The 13519-nt window shown below is 37.7% G+C and overlaps 1 protein-coding gene across 1 annotated transcript in view; it reads left to right on the top strand.

Moving 5' to 3' along the window:
* The first annotated feature begins 605 nt into the window (after positions 1-605).
* LOC149285584 (melatonin receptor type 1A-like) overlaps positions 606-13519 on the top strand; it is a 45301-nt gene continuing 32387 nt past the window's right edge. The window contains exon 1 of the mRNA XM_089495145.1: positions 606-789. Coding sequence (XP_089351271.1) covers positions 606-789 — 184 coding nt within the window. The remainder of the gene's footprint in view (positions 790-13519) is intronic.

The raw sequence follows: 13519 nt of genomic DNA, 5'->3' as shown, positions 1-13519 counted from the left end.
TAACCCTTTCACATCACAATTCTCTTCCGGGCACTACAGTTATTATGATATTCTAATTACATAGCAGAGAACATTCAATACTTTGCCTTAGATAGTATATTTTGATAATGTTGTTGCTTGCTGGTCTCTGTTGGTATCTGATCCTAACATACAGAGAAATCAGCTAAATTAAATTAATAGTGAAATAAATTATTAATTTGAGGGATAATTAAAGTCGTGTGTGGTAAGATGTGTATTAAAATGTAGTCTCTGTACGTGCCACTAGGCGGCGCCGGTGCTCCTTTAGAAATTGTTTGCAGTGTATCTGGCGTAACGCTAGATGTCATCCGTATCTTGCAGCTGTGCAGTTTGCAAGGGAGGAGATGCGCTAGGATGCTATAAAAGTGTCTTCTTTGACACATGCACATGCAAAGTAAAAACTTAACAGCCAAGGAAGGCATGGCTTCTTCAAAAATATCATGTATGCACTTCCCCCCGTCCCTCTTAAATAGGACAAGGACGGGGTGGAAGCATGATATGAACTAAAGTTGTTTTGCCTTGTGGAACATCAAATAGAAGTAGCTCAAGAAATTAGAAATAACCTGGAATTGGAGCATCATCGGAAAATGAGAGTAAATGTAAGCATATTGAATGGATCTCTGCATATCCCCAAGGATCTGGCACTGGATCGTCCTCCATGGGTGGCCACTGCCTTGGCTGTCATTCTCATCTTCACCATTGTGATCGATATTTTGGGGAACCTCCTGGTCATACTTTCGGTCTTCAGAAATAGAAAACTCAGGAACGCAGGTAAACCAAATGATCCCACTTCGGATTTGAAATTATTTTAGCCTATTGGTATCACCAAGTCATATGAGTTTATCTAATAAATAGATGTATATGTAGATTCAGAACGACCTGCTTTTATATACTTTTAATACACAAGTAGAGCTATTATTTATGGCCCCTTTATCCAGTATGCAATTAACCCTTTAAGTGAAAGACCATTTAGATGTCTGTGAGTTAACAGTCTATGCCAATCATGTCCAACTGCACAGGTCTAGCACTGCATGGGTTAACAAAAACACCAGTATTTAAGAATATGAGTTTATTTCAATGCATTTTTCTAGCCAGGCATAATATATGGACAGACAGACAGACTGACTATTTATTTGCTAAACTAAGGCTAGATGTGTTCACAGGTGTTAGTAGAGAATTGTTATTCTGGGAGCAGGCAAAAAGGTACAGATATGACATTATTACTGTAAACACCACAATTCTGCTTCAGTGTCTGCTACACACAAAACACATGTTTGTTATATTTTAACAATGGTTTCCCATTTGCTATGGGTGTAGGCATCTGTGTAGACAGATATGATTCTCAGATCAATATGTAATTTTTACAATATCCATGCTATTATAAATTATGGTTCTTCCAAAATGTGATAATTTTTTTCCCCAGTTGAATGCACAGATGTCAAATTGACTTGAACTGTAGGCCTATGTGAAAGAGTGCAACAAGACATGGTACCAGTTGAGTCAGTAGTGGACTGGGACTTTTCACAGATAATCTTGAATACCTTTTTTAAGTCTTTGCTAGATGGGGTTGGCTGGGCACTTTGAGCCACAGGGTCAAGTCTAGCCAGATAACCTAATATTATAATGGATCAAAAATATTAGCACATGGACACTTTAGAACAAGACAAATCAATGTGTGCTGGGTGTTCCCATCCAAAAGATATTTGGTTTCCAGGGCTCCATGGAATACCTATAGAAGTGGGTAGGTGCACAATCTGGATCCACACAATCTAAAAAACAAACATTGTTTATGTACCCCATGGTAATTAAAATTTAAAACTTAAGAACATTAGTTATCAGTCCCTAATTTTGTTAATGAACACACACATTACAGTGAATACATATGTATTTTAATTTATCTTTCCAAAAACTAGGCCCAAACTCCAGTTATAATGACACACAGCTTCTTGACAAATGGTGCATTAGACTTCCAGCAAAGAATATTATCCATTTCCTTATTATTGACGCTAAGCAACATTGTAAAAAAACCTGGCCTGAGCGCTTTCTGGTTATATGAAAGCTTATTGATGTGCATTTGACTGATGACAATATGAAAGAGTTGAGATCAAGTAAAATGTAAAATTCATTTTTCTGCGTTTCAATTTTCCACCCAGATGTTAACTGTGCTGATGTAGTGTATACACCTGCCACTATGTAAAGGTAGTAAGTGAGTGTCAAGACAGTCAAACATTACAGAAAAAACACACAACAAAGCAAGAGATTAGCATGTGCCCAGCAAATCCGATTTAAAAGCACCTATCTGAGGCATAAATATTGGGAATTCTGTTACACTATATGGCCATATATTGATTAGCCCGCCACTACATTAAAGTACCCCAAGTTTGACAAATCCTTTCTAATTTTACATGTCTATATTGCTTGCATTGCATTTTAACCCAAATGAGACTCTCATGCAATTTAAATCTCTCTCTCTAGACACCATTAATGAGGCACTGGTGTGGCAGGTGGGGTGCTTAACCCTAATATTTGATCAGAACCTGCAAATATACACAAAAAAATACAAAAAGTGAAGCATACCCTAAAAATCCCCATTATTTATGCCTCAAATAAGTGCTATTAAATAGTATTTTCTGGGTGTGCGCTGAGTTTGTTGTGTATACCTGTTGGTTATTTTAAGCATCACCTTGGAATCTGAATGTGTATGGCTTTTAGGGTGTGCTTTCTTTTCTGTATTTTTGTATGTATGTATATATACATTCTGTCAATTGGGTGTACAATTAGGAACACAATCATCAATACACAGTTTTATTTTCTTGTAATATATACTGTCTGAGTAAATTGCTGGCACATTATAAATAAAATATAATAATAGTGATATTATTATTGTTATTATTATAAATAATAACAATAATAATACTATATAATAAATAATCATATATATCATCAGTAACAAGGGGTTTACCAAAGTAAATATGGTTGTATATACAAAAGTGCTATGCTGGCTTAAATTTTTTTTTTCATTGGGTAGAAATTCCTATTCTATGGTATATTTTATTATGAGAAATAATCTTGTTCAGATTTTTTTTTTCATAATCATGGATGCATCATCATTTTTTTTTCATTATATCCCCACAGACAGAGAACATGTTGCACCCTCAGTGGCAGTTGTAATTGTTCTACTGTAAAAAATCCAAAATGAAACAATCATATCCATAGAGCATAATTTCCACAGAATGCAGAACTGCGGGTTTTAACTGTGAGGTTTAGTATAAATCCACAGACTTGGATTAATTTGTTAAAAAAAAAACTTTTTAGCGTGGCAGCTGGTAGCCAGATGTCCTGTGAGTTTGCTATGGCACATGGCACAATATACTGTATATTTGTCTACTACACAGAGCTTCTATTCAAATATAAAGCCTAAAACATAGAGAGACTATTGGGGCCGTTAACAGTAATCGAAATGAAGGATCCCTAGAGAATGAAAAATGATCACTCCTTTCAGGTTACAGAATTTTAAGCCATCTATGCTGTAAAAACAGTTCATAGATAGAATCTTAAAAACAACCTTTATAATATAAAGATTAAAAAAAAATTTTCTGCTGTCTTCACCTGCTACATCAGATGGCACATGAATAAAAATAAAATTATACTTACACAGAAACTTTTAAGTTGGTATAGTAAAGAACCGCATGGCGCTCGTAATCTGTCTTCTTTTTATGCTGTTCTAAATACTCAGATGTGACTTAGTATTTTATTTTGCATTCAATATAGAGTTATATCTGTTTTAAGGATGTTTGATCTGCCTTGCTGCATTACAATCCCCCACCCATGGTGAGAGGCTGTTATCTAAATCCAACAATTTCATTGTGAAAATCATGTTCTCCCACTTACTTTTTACAAAATGATTAGACCTTTTGAACATATGAACAATCAGCTTTTCCATCCATTGCTTATCCCACTGGCATTCATAAGATACATCATATCCCCTGTATCTATTTCTGTCTTCATCTTCAAACCGTCCATTTATTCTAATACCTTATCAAATGTAAAATATATATATATATATATATATATATATATATAAAATCACAGTAATATTATATATGATATTTAAATGATTACTAGATTAATTACTTGTTTATAAGTGTTTACAGCATTATATCTGAAGCTTCATTTTTCTGAGACAATAAAACACATTACTAAAATGCTGGTGTACCACTTGGCTAAACATATTGTAGTTCTGATATTAACATAGAATCAATACTGTACTTTAGTATTCTATTTCTTAATTGTGATATTTTTTATTCTATTGAAGTGAAGGTGTTCACAAAATCAAAATATCAAACATTCAGGATGTATGTTTTGTTTTAAAAAGGAACACGGCAGCGGATATGAGCTGCATAATTACCAAGTACACAGCGTTGGTTTTGGCAGTCCTTACATTGTGGCTTGTGTGCTGCTGGCAAGCTGTCTTGATCAGTGTGTCTACATACAGTGATGTATCCTGGTCTGGGTTTCTTTAAATAACTTAAACACTAATAACAACATAATAACAGAAAACTTTAATGAAAGGATATAGGAAATACCCTTTTTCAGCTCCCATACTCCCCATATAGCATGCTGGGTACATCCATAGTGCATCCATAGTGCATCCAATATTGGTTGGATCCAACCAATTTAGTTTGGTTTCCTCATTCATACTGTAGGTGGTAATTTGGTGGGAAATGGGGAGAATGGAAAGAGTCTTTTTAAAATATAAATTATTAATTGTCTCTTTATTGTAATGTTAAGATATACATGTGATCATAAACTGCATAAATGTGGTATTAACTGTATGAAAAGGATAGTCAATCCCTACGTGTCTTCAGAGGTGAAACAAATCATAATTTGCTTCAGTGTACGAGTCATAAAAACTAAGGGCACCAATCGGTGTGTTGGGTGGCATATTTTAAGGCACCACTTCCATCTGCTTAGGACACTGCAGATACATGGACACCTGGGTACTTTAACAGACTCCCCATCATACAAGAAGTATCAAGAACAAGGACACAAGTAATTATTTAGGGTTTAGGGAATATTTCTTATTTTACCGAGCTTCATTCTTACATGCAAAATATCAATACAATATTTCTTTAAAATGCATGTTCTATTACATGCTGTAGGAAGATGTGATATGGGGCAAGATAGGTCCAACACATCTGCTTTATTTCTCCAGCACCATAACACAAAAAATATGCTTTCCTTCAGAAACTGAACAAATTAGGGAGTGCAAGCAAAAGTACTGTAGCGAGTTGTGAATAAGTCCTTCTTATTAGAAACTAAAACAAGTGCAAGTAAAACAAGTAACCTTTTTTCGTAAGAAAGGCTCAGTCTTTTGGATTCTGCATTGCCCCAGAGTGGCATGCTCATTGGAAAGCACAGCAAGCTAAATAAAACAAACCATGCAAGTCTCTGCACAAGTCTTGAGAATGAACTGAAATCTTAATTGTCTTGTGAGAAGAAGGGTATTGCATTACCCCTTCTCTAAGATTAAAAATATTATATTAAACATTTTAGATGTATTGTAAAGTTGATTTTTGAAGTCTGTTTACAGACCTGGATACAAAACCAGTTGAACATTTGAAATTGCTAAACGGAAGATTTAGTAGACATAACTAAATGTGATTTAGATAACACATTTAGAAGAAGAATCATTTACTTTATTGACACCAGTTTTTGCAACTTTTCCTTTGTAAAATGGCACATTGGGAGTTATGTGTAAATTAGCCTGGTGTAAAGATTAAAACATTTAAAAAGAAGATTATTTGGGGGTCTTATGGTGAAAAACATACCCTGAAACCTCCCAGGGCTGGCTATGTTAATTCTCTCTTTCCTGCTTCTTATTGAATGCAAAAAATTGATGGGGGCTGTGATAAGGGTCATGGCTAACCATTCACAGAGGCATTTAGACTAACGTGGTAAGAGGTGGATGGAGAGAAGCAGAAGTAGAGGTAGAATCTGATTGTGAGGTGGATATTGTTTGCCTGATTGCTTATACTTACCCCGGAGCCCCATGGAAGCAGCATTTACCTGGAGACTTCTGGTAAAACCTGGTAAACTCTTAGATCCTGTCATAAGACCACGTTAAAAATTTTGCAATAAAAAAAAAACTTTTTCCTATTATTATAGCTTTTAGGCCTATGAGACATTCCGACCTTCTAGAAAAGAGGGAGATAAGGACAGGAATGTATGTAGCACAGATTTGGGACAGTTGAGGGCCATGTGAACAAGAAAATAAGAATAAAAGTACATCATAGAAAGTAACATTTGAATAGAGTTCCCCTTAAAGGAGAACATAACTAAACTAGCTATCATTATATATTAGATGTTTTTCTTCAAGCATTGTCAGTGTCCTTGCATTTAATCTAATCCCATGCATATTATAAAATGTCTTTTAGCAACATACATTCACCTTGTGATGTTAGTAATAAGTAATGCTTTACAAGTCTATCCATGCCTGGAAAATTCCCGGAGCTGGCTCCTTGCAGATCGTGCTTTCTTGGATAGAAAGCAATGAGCATACCTGGGAACTTCCCAGGGCAACCTACCTGGAGCACTCTTTCTCCTGAGGAGTGCCTTCATGAAGTGCATGGCTACATGTGTGTGGGGTAGGGCTATCCCTGCATCAGGCAGCACTAACCCCAAAACAGTATTGAGTAAGAGACAAAGTGGGCCAGAAGTGAGAATGGCTACAAAACGGCTCCTCCTGTCGAATGAAAGAGCAGGGGGGCTCTGCAACTTGGGAAAACAGGAATTAAACATGGAGAGTTCTCAAGTATGGTAGGGAACAGAGGGGAAGGAGAAGGCAGGGAATGGATATAAATAGACATTGCTCCCCTGTCTTGTAATTGAACATAATATCTTACAGTTCCAGGTAAGCGAGACTTTAGGGGAAGCCCAGCAAGTTCAGTTGCATCCAGGCCCGGACTGGCCATCGGGCACACCAGGCATTTGCCCGGTGGGCCGGGCTGGAGCAGGGCCGCGGCCGGGCCAGCCAGGGCCGAATTGACTTAGGGGCTAATGGAGCTGCAGCTCCAGGCCCCTACCTTAAAATAGGCCCAGTCAGGACCGGACTGACTGGGCCTATGCGGTCGTCCTTAACGCAGGGCAAAAGGGGCACCTGCCCCTTAAGCCTGCAGCAACTACGACCGGGCCCGCTACTTACCGGCAGACGCGCGCGAGCAGCGTCCCTTCCACGGCCAGGGGGACGCAGGAATCCAACAGAGCCATGTGACGTACGTGACGTACGTCACATGACCCTGCTGTGCGTCTGCTTCCCCTGTGTAGATCCGCGGAAGTCTGCGAGCGGCGCGTGCATCATCGGTTCAGGTAAGGGGGTGAGGGAGGCTGTATGGTGTATGTGAGATTGAATGAAAGAGTGAATTAATGAGTATCTGTGAAGGAGTGAGTGAATGAATGTTTGTGAATGAGTATATGTAAATCAGTATCTGAATGAGGGAATTAATGAGTATCTGAATGAGGGAATTAATGAGTATCAATGTATGAATGAATATCTGAATGAGTGAATGATTATCTGTGAATTAGTGAATAAATATTTGTGAACAATTGAATGAATATGTGTGTGTGATAGCATGGATGTGTAAGGGAGGGCAAAGATGCCACAGGCAGGCTGTTATGGTGGCAAAGTTGCCACAGGCAGGCTGTTTTGGTGGCAAAGTTGCCACAGGCAGGCTGTTTTGGTGGCAAAGTTGCCACAGGCAGGCTGTTTTGGTGGCAAAGTTGCCACAGGCAGGCTGTTTTGGTGGCAAAGTTGCCACAGGCAGGCTGTTTTGGTGGCAAAGTTGCCACAGGCAGGTTGTTTTGGTGCCAAAGTTGCCACAGGCAGGCTGTTTTGGTGAGAAAGTTGCCACAGGCAGGCTGTTTTGGTGGCAAAGTTGCCACAGGCAGGCTGTTTTGGTGGCAAAGTTGCCACAGGCAGGCTGAGTGAAACCATCTCCGGATGCGGGTGTCAGTGTAGCAAAGCCTGTCCTGGTGTTTGTGATTGGGTGTCAGTGTGGCAGAGCCTGTCCTGTTGTGTGTGTGTTTGGGTGTCAGTGTGGCAGAGCCTGTCCTGGTGTGTGTGTATGTGTGTGTGTCGGTGTGGCAGAGCCTGTCCAGGTGTGTGTGTGGGTGTCGGTGTGGCAGAGCCTGTACTGGTGTGTGTTTGTGTATGGGTGTTGGTGTGACAGAGCCTGTCCTGTTGTGTGTGTGTGTGTGTTTGGGTGTCGGTGTGACAGAGCCTGTCCTGGTGTGTGTGTGTTTGGGTGTCGGTGTGCCTGCCCAGAGCCTGTCCTGGTGTGTGTCTGGGTGTTAGTGTGGCAGAGCCTGTCCTGATGTGTGTGTTCGGGTGTCAGTGTGGCAGAGCCTGTCCTAGTGTGTGTGCGTGTGTTTGGGTGTTGGTGTGGCAGAGCCTGTCCTGGTGTGTGTACGAACACAGAAAAGAACCCCAGCACTCCAATCAGCTTCCAATCCTTAGGTTACTTTACTCAAAGAAAGCAAAACAAAAAAGCAACATTCCGGTCAAACAGGGTCTTTTTCAAGCTCAAACGGCCCTGTTTGGCCAAAACGTTGCTATTTTTGTTATGCTTTCTGTTTTTGTTTTGCCCTTTTTCCTGCTAGCTCCCAGCTTCCTGGGAGTTGAGTGCTGAAACATTTCTTCTTTCTTTAACTGTCCTGGTGTGTGTGTGTGTTTGGATGTCGGTGTGGCAGAGCCTGTCCTGGTGTGTGTGTTTGGATGTCGGTGTGGCAGAGCCTGTTCTGGTGTGTGTTTGGGTGTCGGTGGGGCAGAGCCTGTCCTGGTGTGTGTGTCTGGGCGTTGGTGTGGGAAAAGCCTGTCCTGGTGTGTGTGTTTGGTTATCTGTTTCCTTAATTTACAGTGGGAACTATTTCATTTTAACTTATCCAGAGATAAAATGCCCTCCTGAATTTGTAGTGACTTCAAGGGACAAAACATTCAAGGCCCTGAAATCAGTCACCCTGAAATAGTGGAAAAGATAAGGTATTGTGTTATTTACTCTATAATATTTATTTCAAGGATTAGTTGCACTAAATTGTGGCTTCAGGCTTCCCATGTTGAATGACCAAGTATTATGTATATGTATGTACATATATGTTTTTTCATAAAAATGGGCTGCTCAGTCTGAAATGCCCGGGCCTATTTTTTGTCCCAGTCCGGGCCTGGTTGCATCCAACATATAAATTACTATTTCCTTCTCTCATATTTGCTACTGTTTTTATAAAAGTCTTGTTGCCATACCTGGAAACTTCCAAGGCCCCCCCCCCCCCATAGCTCTCCCTCTCCTCCTTATAGGAAGCACATAGGAGTGAAGCTATCTGCCCTTCTTGGGGACTAGCCAGAAATCCCATGAGGCATGGAGAAAGTAAAAGACTAAACATGTACATTGCTGTCACTTTCTGCATCATAAAGAGGTTGAAGTCATACTGTTCCTTTGCTAATTTCTGTCAGGAAAGATAGGAAAATGTCAGAGTTTACATAATGCCTTAGCGTAAAGCTCTTTTATGCTGTTCTTTCTTTTAGTGATAACGGATTAGCAATAAAAGGTTTAAATCTCTAAATGCAGGATGTATCAAAAAGTTAAGTGTGCATAAATAACATGTTTATTTAGCTAAGAACAAGAAACAATGATTGCCTCCCACTTTAATTATTGTTTTCACAGCTCCATTGTGTGTCATGAAACATTTGTTAAAATTACAATCCAAATAACAACATGTTTCACTGCACATTTCTTTCTTCTTTCTACAGTATAAGATATATATATATATATATATATATATATATATATACTCACTGGCCACTTAATTAGGTACACCTTGCTAGTATCGGGTTGGACCCCCTATTGCCTTCAGAACTGCCTTCATTCTTCTTGGCATACTTTCTACAAGGTGCTGGAAACATTGCTTAGAGATTTTGGTCCATATGGACATGAAGGCATCACGCAGTTGCTGCAGATTTGTCGGCTGCACATCCATGATGCGAATCTCCCGTTGCACCGCATCCCAAAGGTGCTCTATTAGATTGAGATTTGGTGACTGTGGAGGCCATTGGAGTTCAGTGAACTCATTGTCATGTTCAAGAAACCAGTTTGAGATGATGTTAAATTTATGCAATTTGCTTCAAGGTTCGATGTGTTGTGCATTCAGAAATGGTATTCTGCATACCTTGGTTGTAAAAAGTGGTTATTTGAGTTACTGTTGCCTTTCTGTCATCTCGAACCAATCTGCCCATTCTCCTCTGATATCAACAAAGCATTTTTGTCCACACAACTGCCGCAGACTGGATATTTTCTCTTTTACGGACCATTCTCTGTAAACCCTAGAGATGGTTGTGCGTGAAAATCCCAGCAGTTTCTAAAATACTCTGACCAGCCCATCTGGCACCAACAACCATGTCACATTCAAAGTGACTTTAATCCGCTTTCTTCCCCATTCTGATGCTCGGTTTGAACTTCAGCAAGTTGTCTTGACCACATCTACATGAGTTGCTGCCATGTGATTGGGTAATTTCAACAACAACTTGAAAAATACGGGTGTTCTAAAACTTTTGACCAGTAGTATATATAAAGTATAAATATATAAAATATATGGATCATGTTATTCAGGATTCTATATTGCTTACCAAGGAGCTCTGATTCAGCTGAATTTTATTCTCTGGGTATGCACTGATTTCTTGCTTTATTTTAGAATAACTGTTTGTTTACGCATAAGAAGATACTTATTGCTTAATTGTATATGTGATAAGATAAGATACTACAGGATTATAAATGAAATTCATTACTATCAATTCAAATTATTATTCAGCACTCAATAGCTTAGTGCATTACAATATACCTGGCCTATATGAGTATAAAACATATGAATGTGAAAAGGGACACAAACAAGTCATAATATAACATGCAATAATTAACATTATTATTATAATTAGTATTTAAATTTAGAAGTTACTCTAGATGTTCACAATTGCAGTAGTAGACTTCTATTTTAATTTATGTAGAAACTCTACAATTATACACAGGGTTTCATAGCCAGTTTAGGCATTTCAAAACTCCAAATAAACCATTTTATCGTCTGACATTCACATTTAGCCCCAAGCATTTTTCTTGACACGATGATAGTGAAAGTTAAACCACATATGCTTCCTTTTCTTTTTTGACAAATTTATGATGTATCCACATCACCTGGTTATTTCTTGCACAGTTACCATATGTATAAAGGAATTCTTTTTTTCTGGCTCAACCAACCCCCAGCTGATCAGAATCTGATGCTTTGTTCTCATGTTACTAAAGAATGTAATATGCTTTAACTTTATTCATATCACTGAAACAATACAACATCCTTCATGTTTCTAATTCTGTAATTCCCATTGATGTAAATGGCAAAGTCATTTTTTTTCTTAACAATAATACTAATATGACAGCTGCTCGGGTCAAAGAGTATGATAATACGAAGTAACCACTGCATATGGACCTTTTGTGTAGGTAAAAGGGGCACTCCAGTCATCATATGCACTTTAGGGCATAATAGCTGAATGTCCTCTTTAAATTATTATTTTTTATTACGCATTCTTCATTGCTGGGTACTTTACAGGACATTACTAATCTAATATGTATATGTTAAAATGGCACCTTTGTCTACTTTCATTCTATACACAGCCTTGTTTTAACAGTTTTTTTGAAGAACAGGATGGATTTTCTGTGTAGAAGATCACATGATTTCCATAATCCAGCTGCCACTTAATATTGAAATTCTAAAATAAGCAGTTTCTTAGAAGAGGATGTAGATTTAGCCATTCATGCATTTCAGCAAAGGAATTTGCTTCTTGAGACAATAAAAAAACCCCAAATATTTCAATAGTTTACTATATAAAATAAAGATATGTATATTTCTCTTTACAAGATCATCTGAAAGAGTGATAGGTCTAAAAAGATAAAAGTATAAAGGTGTATGAAATAAAGTATACATATTTCTTCATTCACTTAAACCATAAACTCACACACACATGCTAATACCATAGAGTAACATACACTCTACCGCCACACAGTGATGCACACACTCCCTAACACCATTCACTAACATACACTCTACTGTCATGCAGCAATGCATACACTCACTCTACACTTACATACATACTGTACATTATACATTCACACTCTGCAAAAGTATCCAGCATTTGGACACAGGTATGTCATTTTTAGCCAAATTGAATCCTGTTATAATTTTAATCTTGCCTATTTAATTTATCTTATATTTTGTGTCTGCTAAAATTATTATATTAAAGTCTTAAATTAAATTATAGAGATCATTCTAATGTGACTTGAAAAAATCTTATTGGCTTACTTATTATTTGCATTCATGTTTAAATCTAGAATTGCAGGTGTCCTAAGTATCTTGGCTTTCTTTTGTAGAATGTTAAAAGACTGGCTGCCATGAAATTGGAATTTCCTTTGGTATACGATATAGTTTATGAGGTGGAAAAAGCTTTGACCTTATTTTCAGCAGTTACTGTTGAATGAAAATATTTTCAATTGAGCAGATACAGAGCACTCAAAGCTGTAGTTAATGTACTGTTAATTATTCATTCTTACCAGTTGGAACCTCAAATAAAGCAAAAAAATTGTTTAGATGATTCATATTTGGCCAAATAAAAACTTGTATTTGAATCTTAATTTTTCATTAGAAGGTACTTCATAAGAGCACCAAATATATCTATTTTTTTTAAATGTTGTCAAAGTGGAAGTAGTTTAGTGATAAACTGAAGGATTCACTGAATGATTCACAGATTCAATTTACGTTTGTCTTCTTATCAAACAAATTAACTTATATTCACATTAAATAAAAAGAAACATAAAGAACTGGACATATGCCTCAATGTTCTTATGTTCTTCTAAACAAAACCTAATTGATCATGCTCAGGCCCGAACTGGCTGCAAGGCACATAGAGCAAAAGTTTGGTGGCCCAGTGCCCTAAAATGCCTTGCGTGACCTTTCGCATGAGTCTGCACAGTATAAAAGTGTGTAATGTTTTGGCTTCTAGCAATCATGGTATCACTCTGCTGTTTCCTCCTCTTCTTTCTCCACCCTATAATTGTCACTTTAGCTTCCAATATATTTTCCTCCCCTCCATTATTGTCTTCTTATCCCAATTTACCCTTGTTCAGATTAAAATATCTTTATAGACACATTATCCTTTACAAAACTTAACAATTTCCTTTTACCCTATTCTGAAAAGAAAAGAACAGAATATTAATAAGAGCTCAGTTATCTTAGCATTATGCATATTACATTGTTTCACGTTTATGTTACTTTGATATTTTGTTCCCATATATTAAATTAGATACTAAACAATATATTGAGGTTGTGTTTATACCGTATTGGATCGAATATAGGCCGCACTTTTTCCCCCCACTTTAAGTCTTTAAAGTGGGGGTGCGGCCTATATTCGGGG

Source organism: Sceloporus occidentalis, unplaced genomic scaffold, assembly GCF_023333645.1.
Source record: "Sceloporus occidentalis isolate IW3139 unplaced genomic scaffold, rSceOcc1.0.p SCAF_77, whole genome shotgun sequence".
Lineage (NCBI taxonomy): Eukaryota > Metazoa > Chordata > Lepidosauria > Squamata > Phrynosomatidae > Sceloporus > Sceloporus occidentalis.
This window is presented reverse-complemented; position numbering and strand designations above follow the sequence as displayed.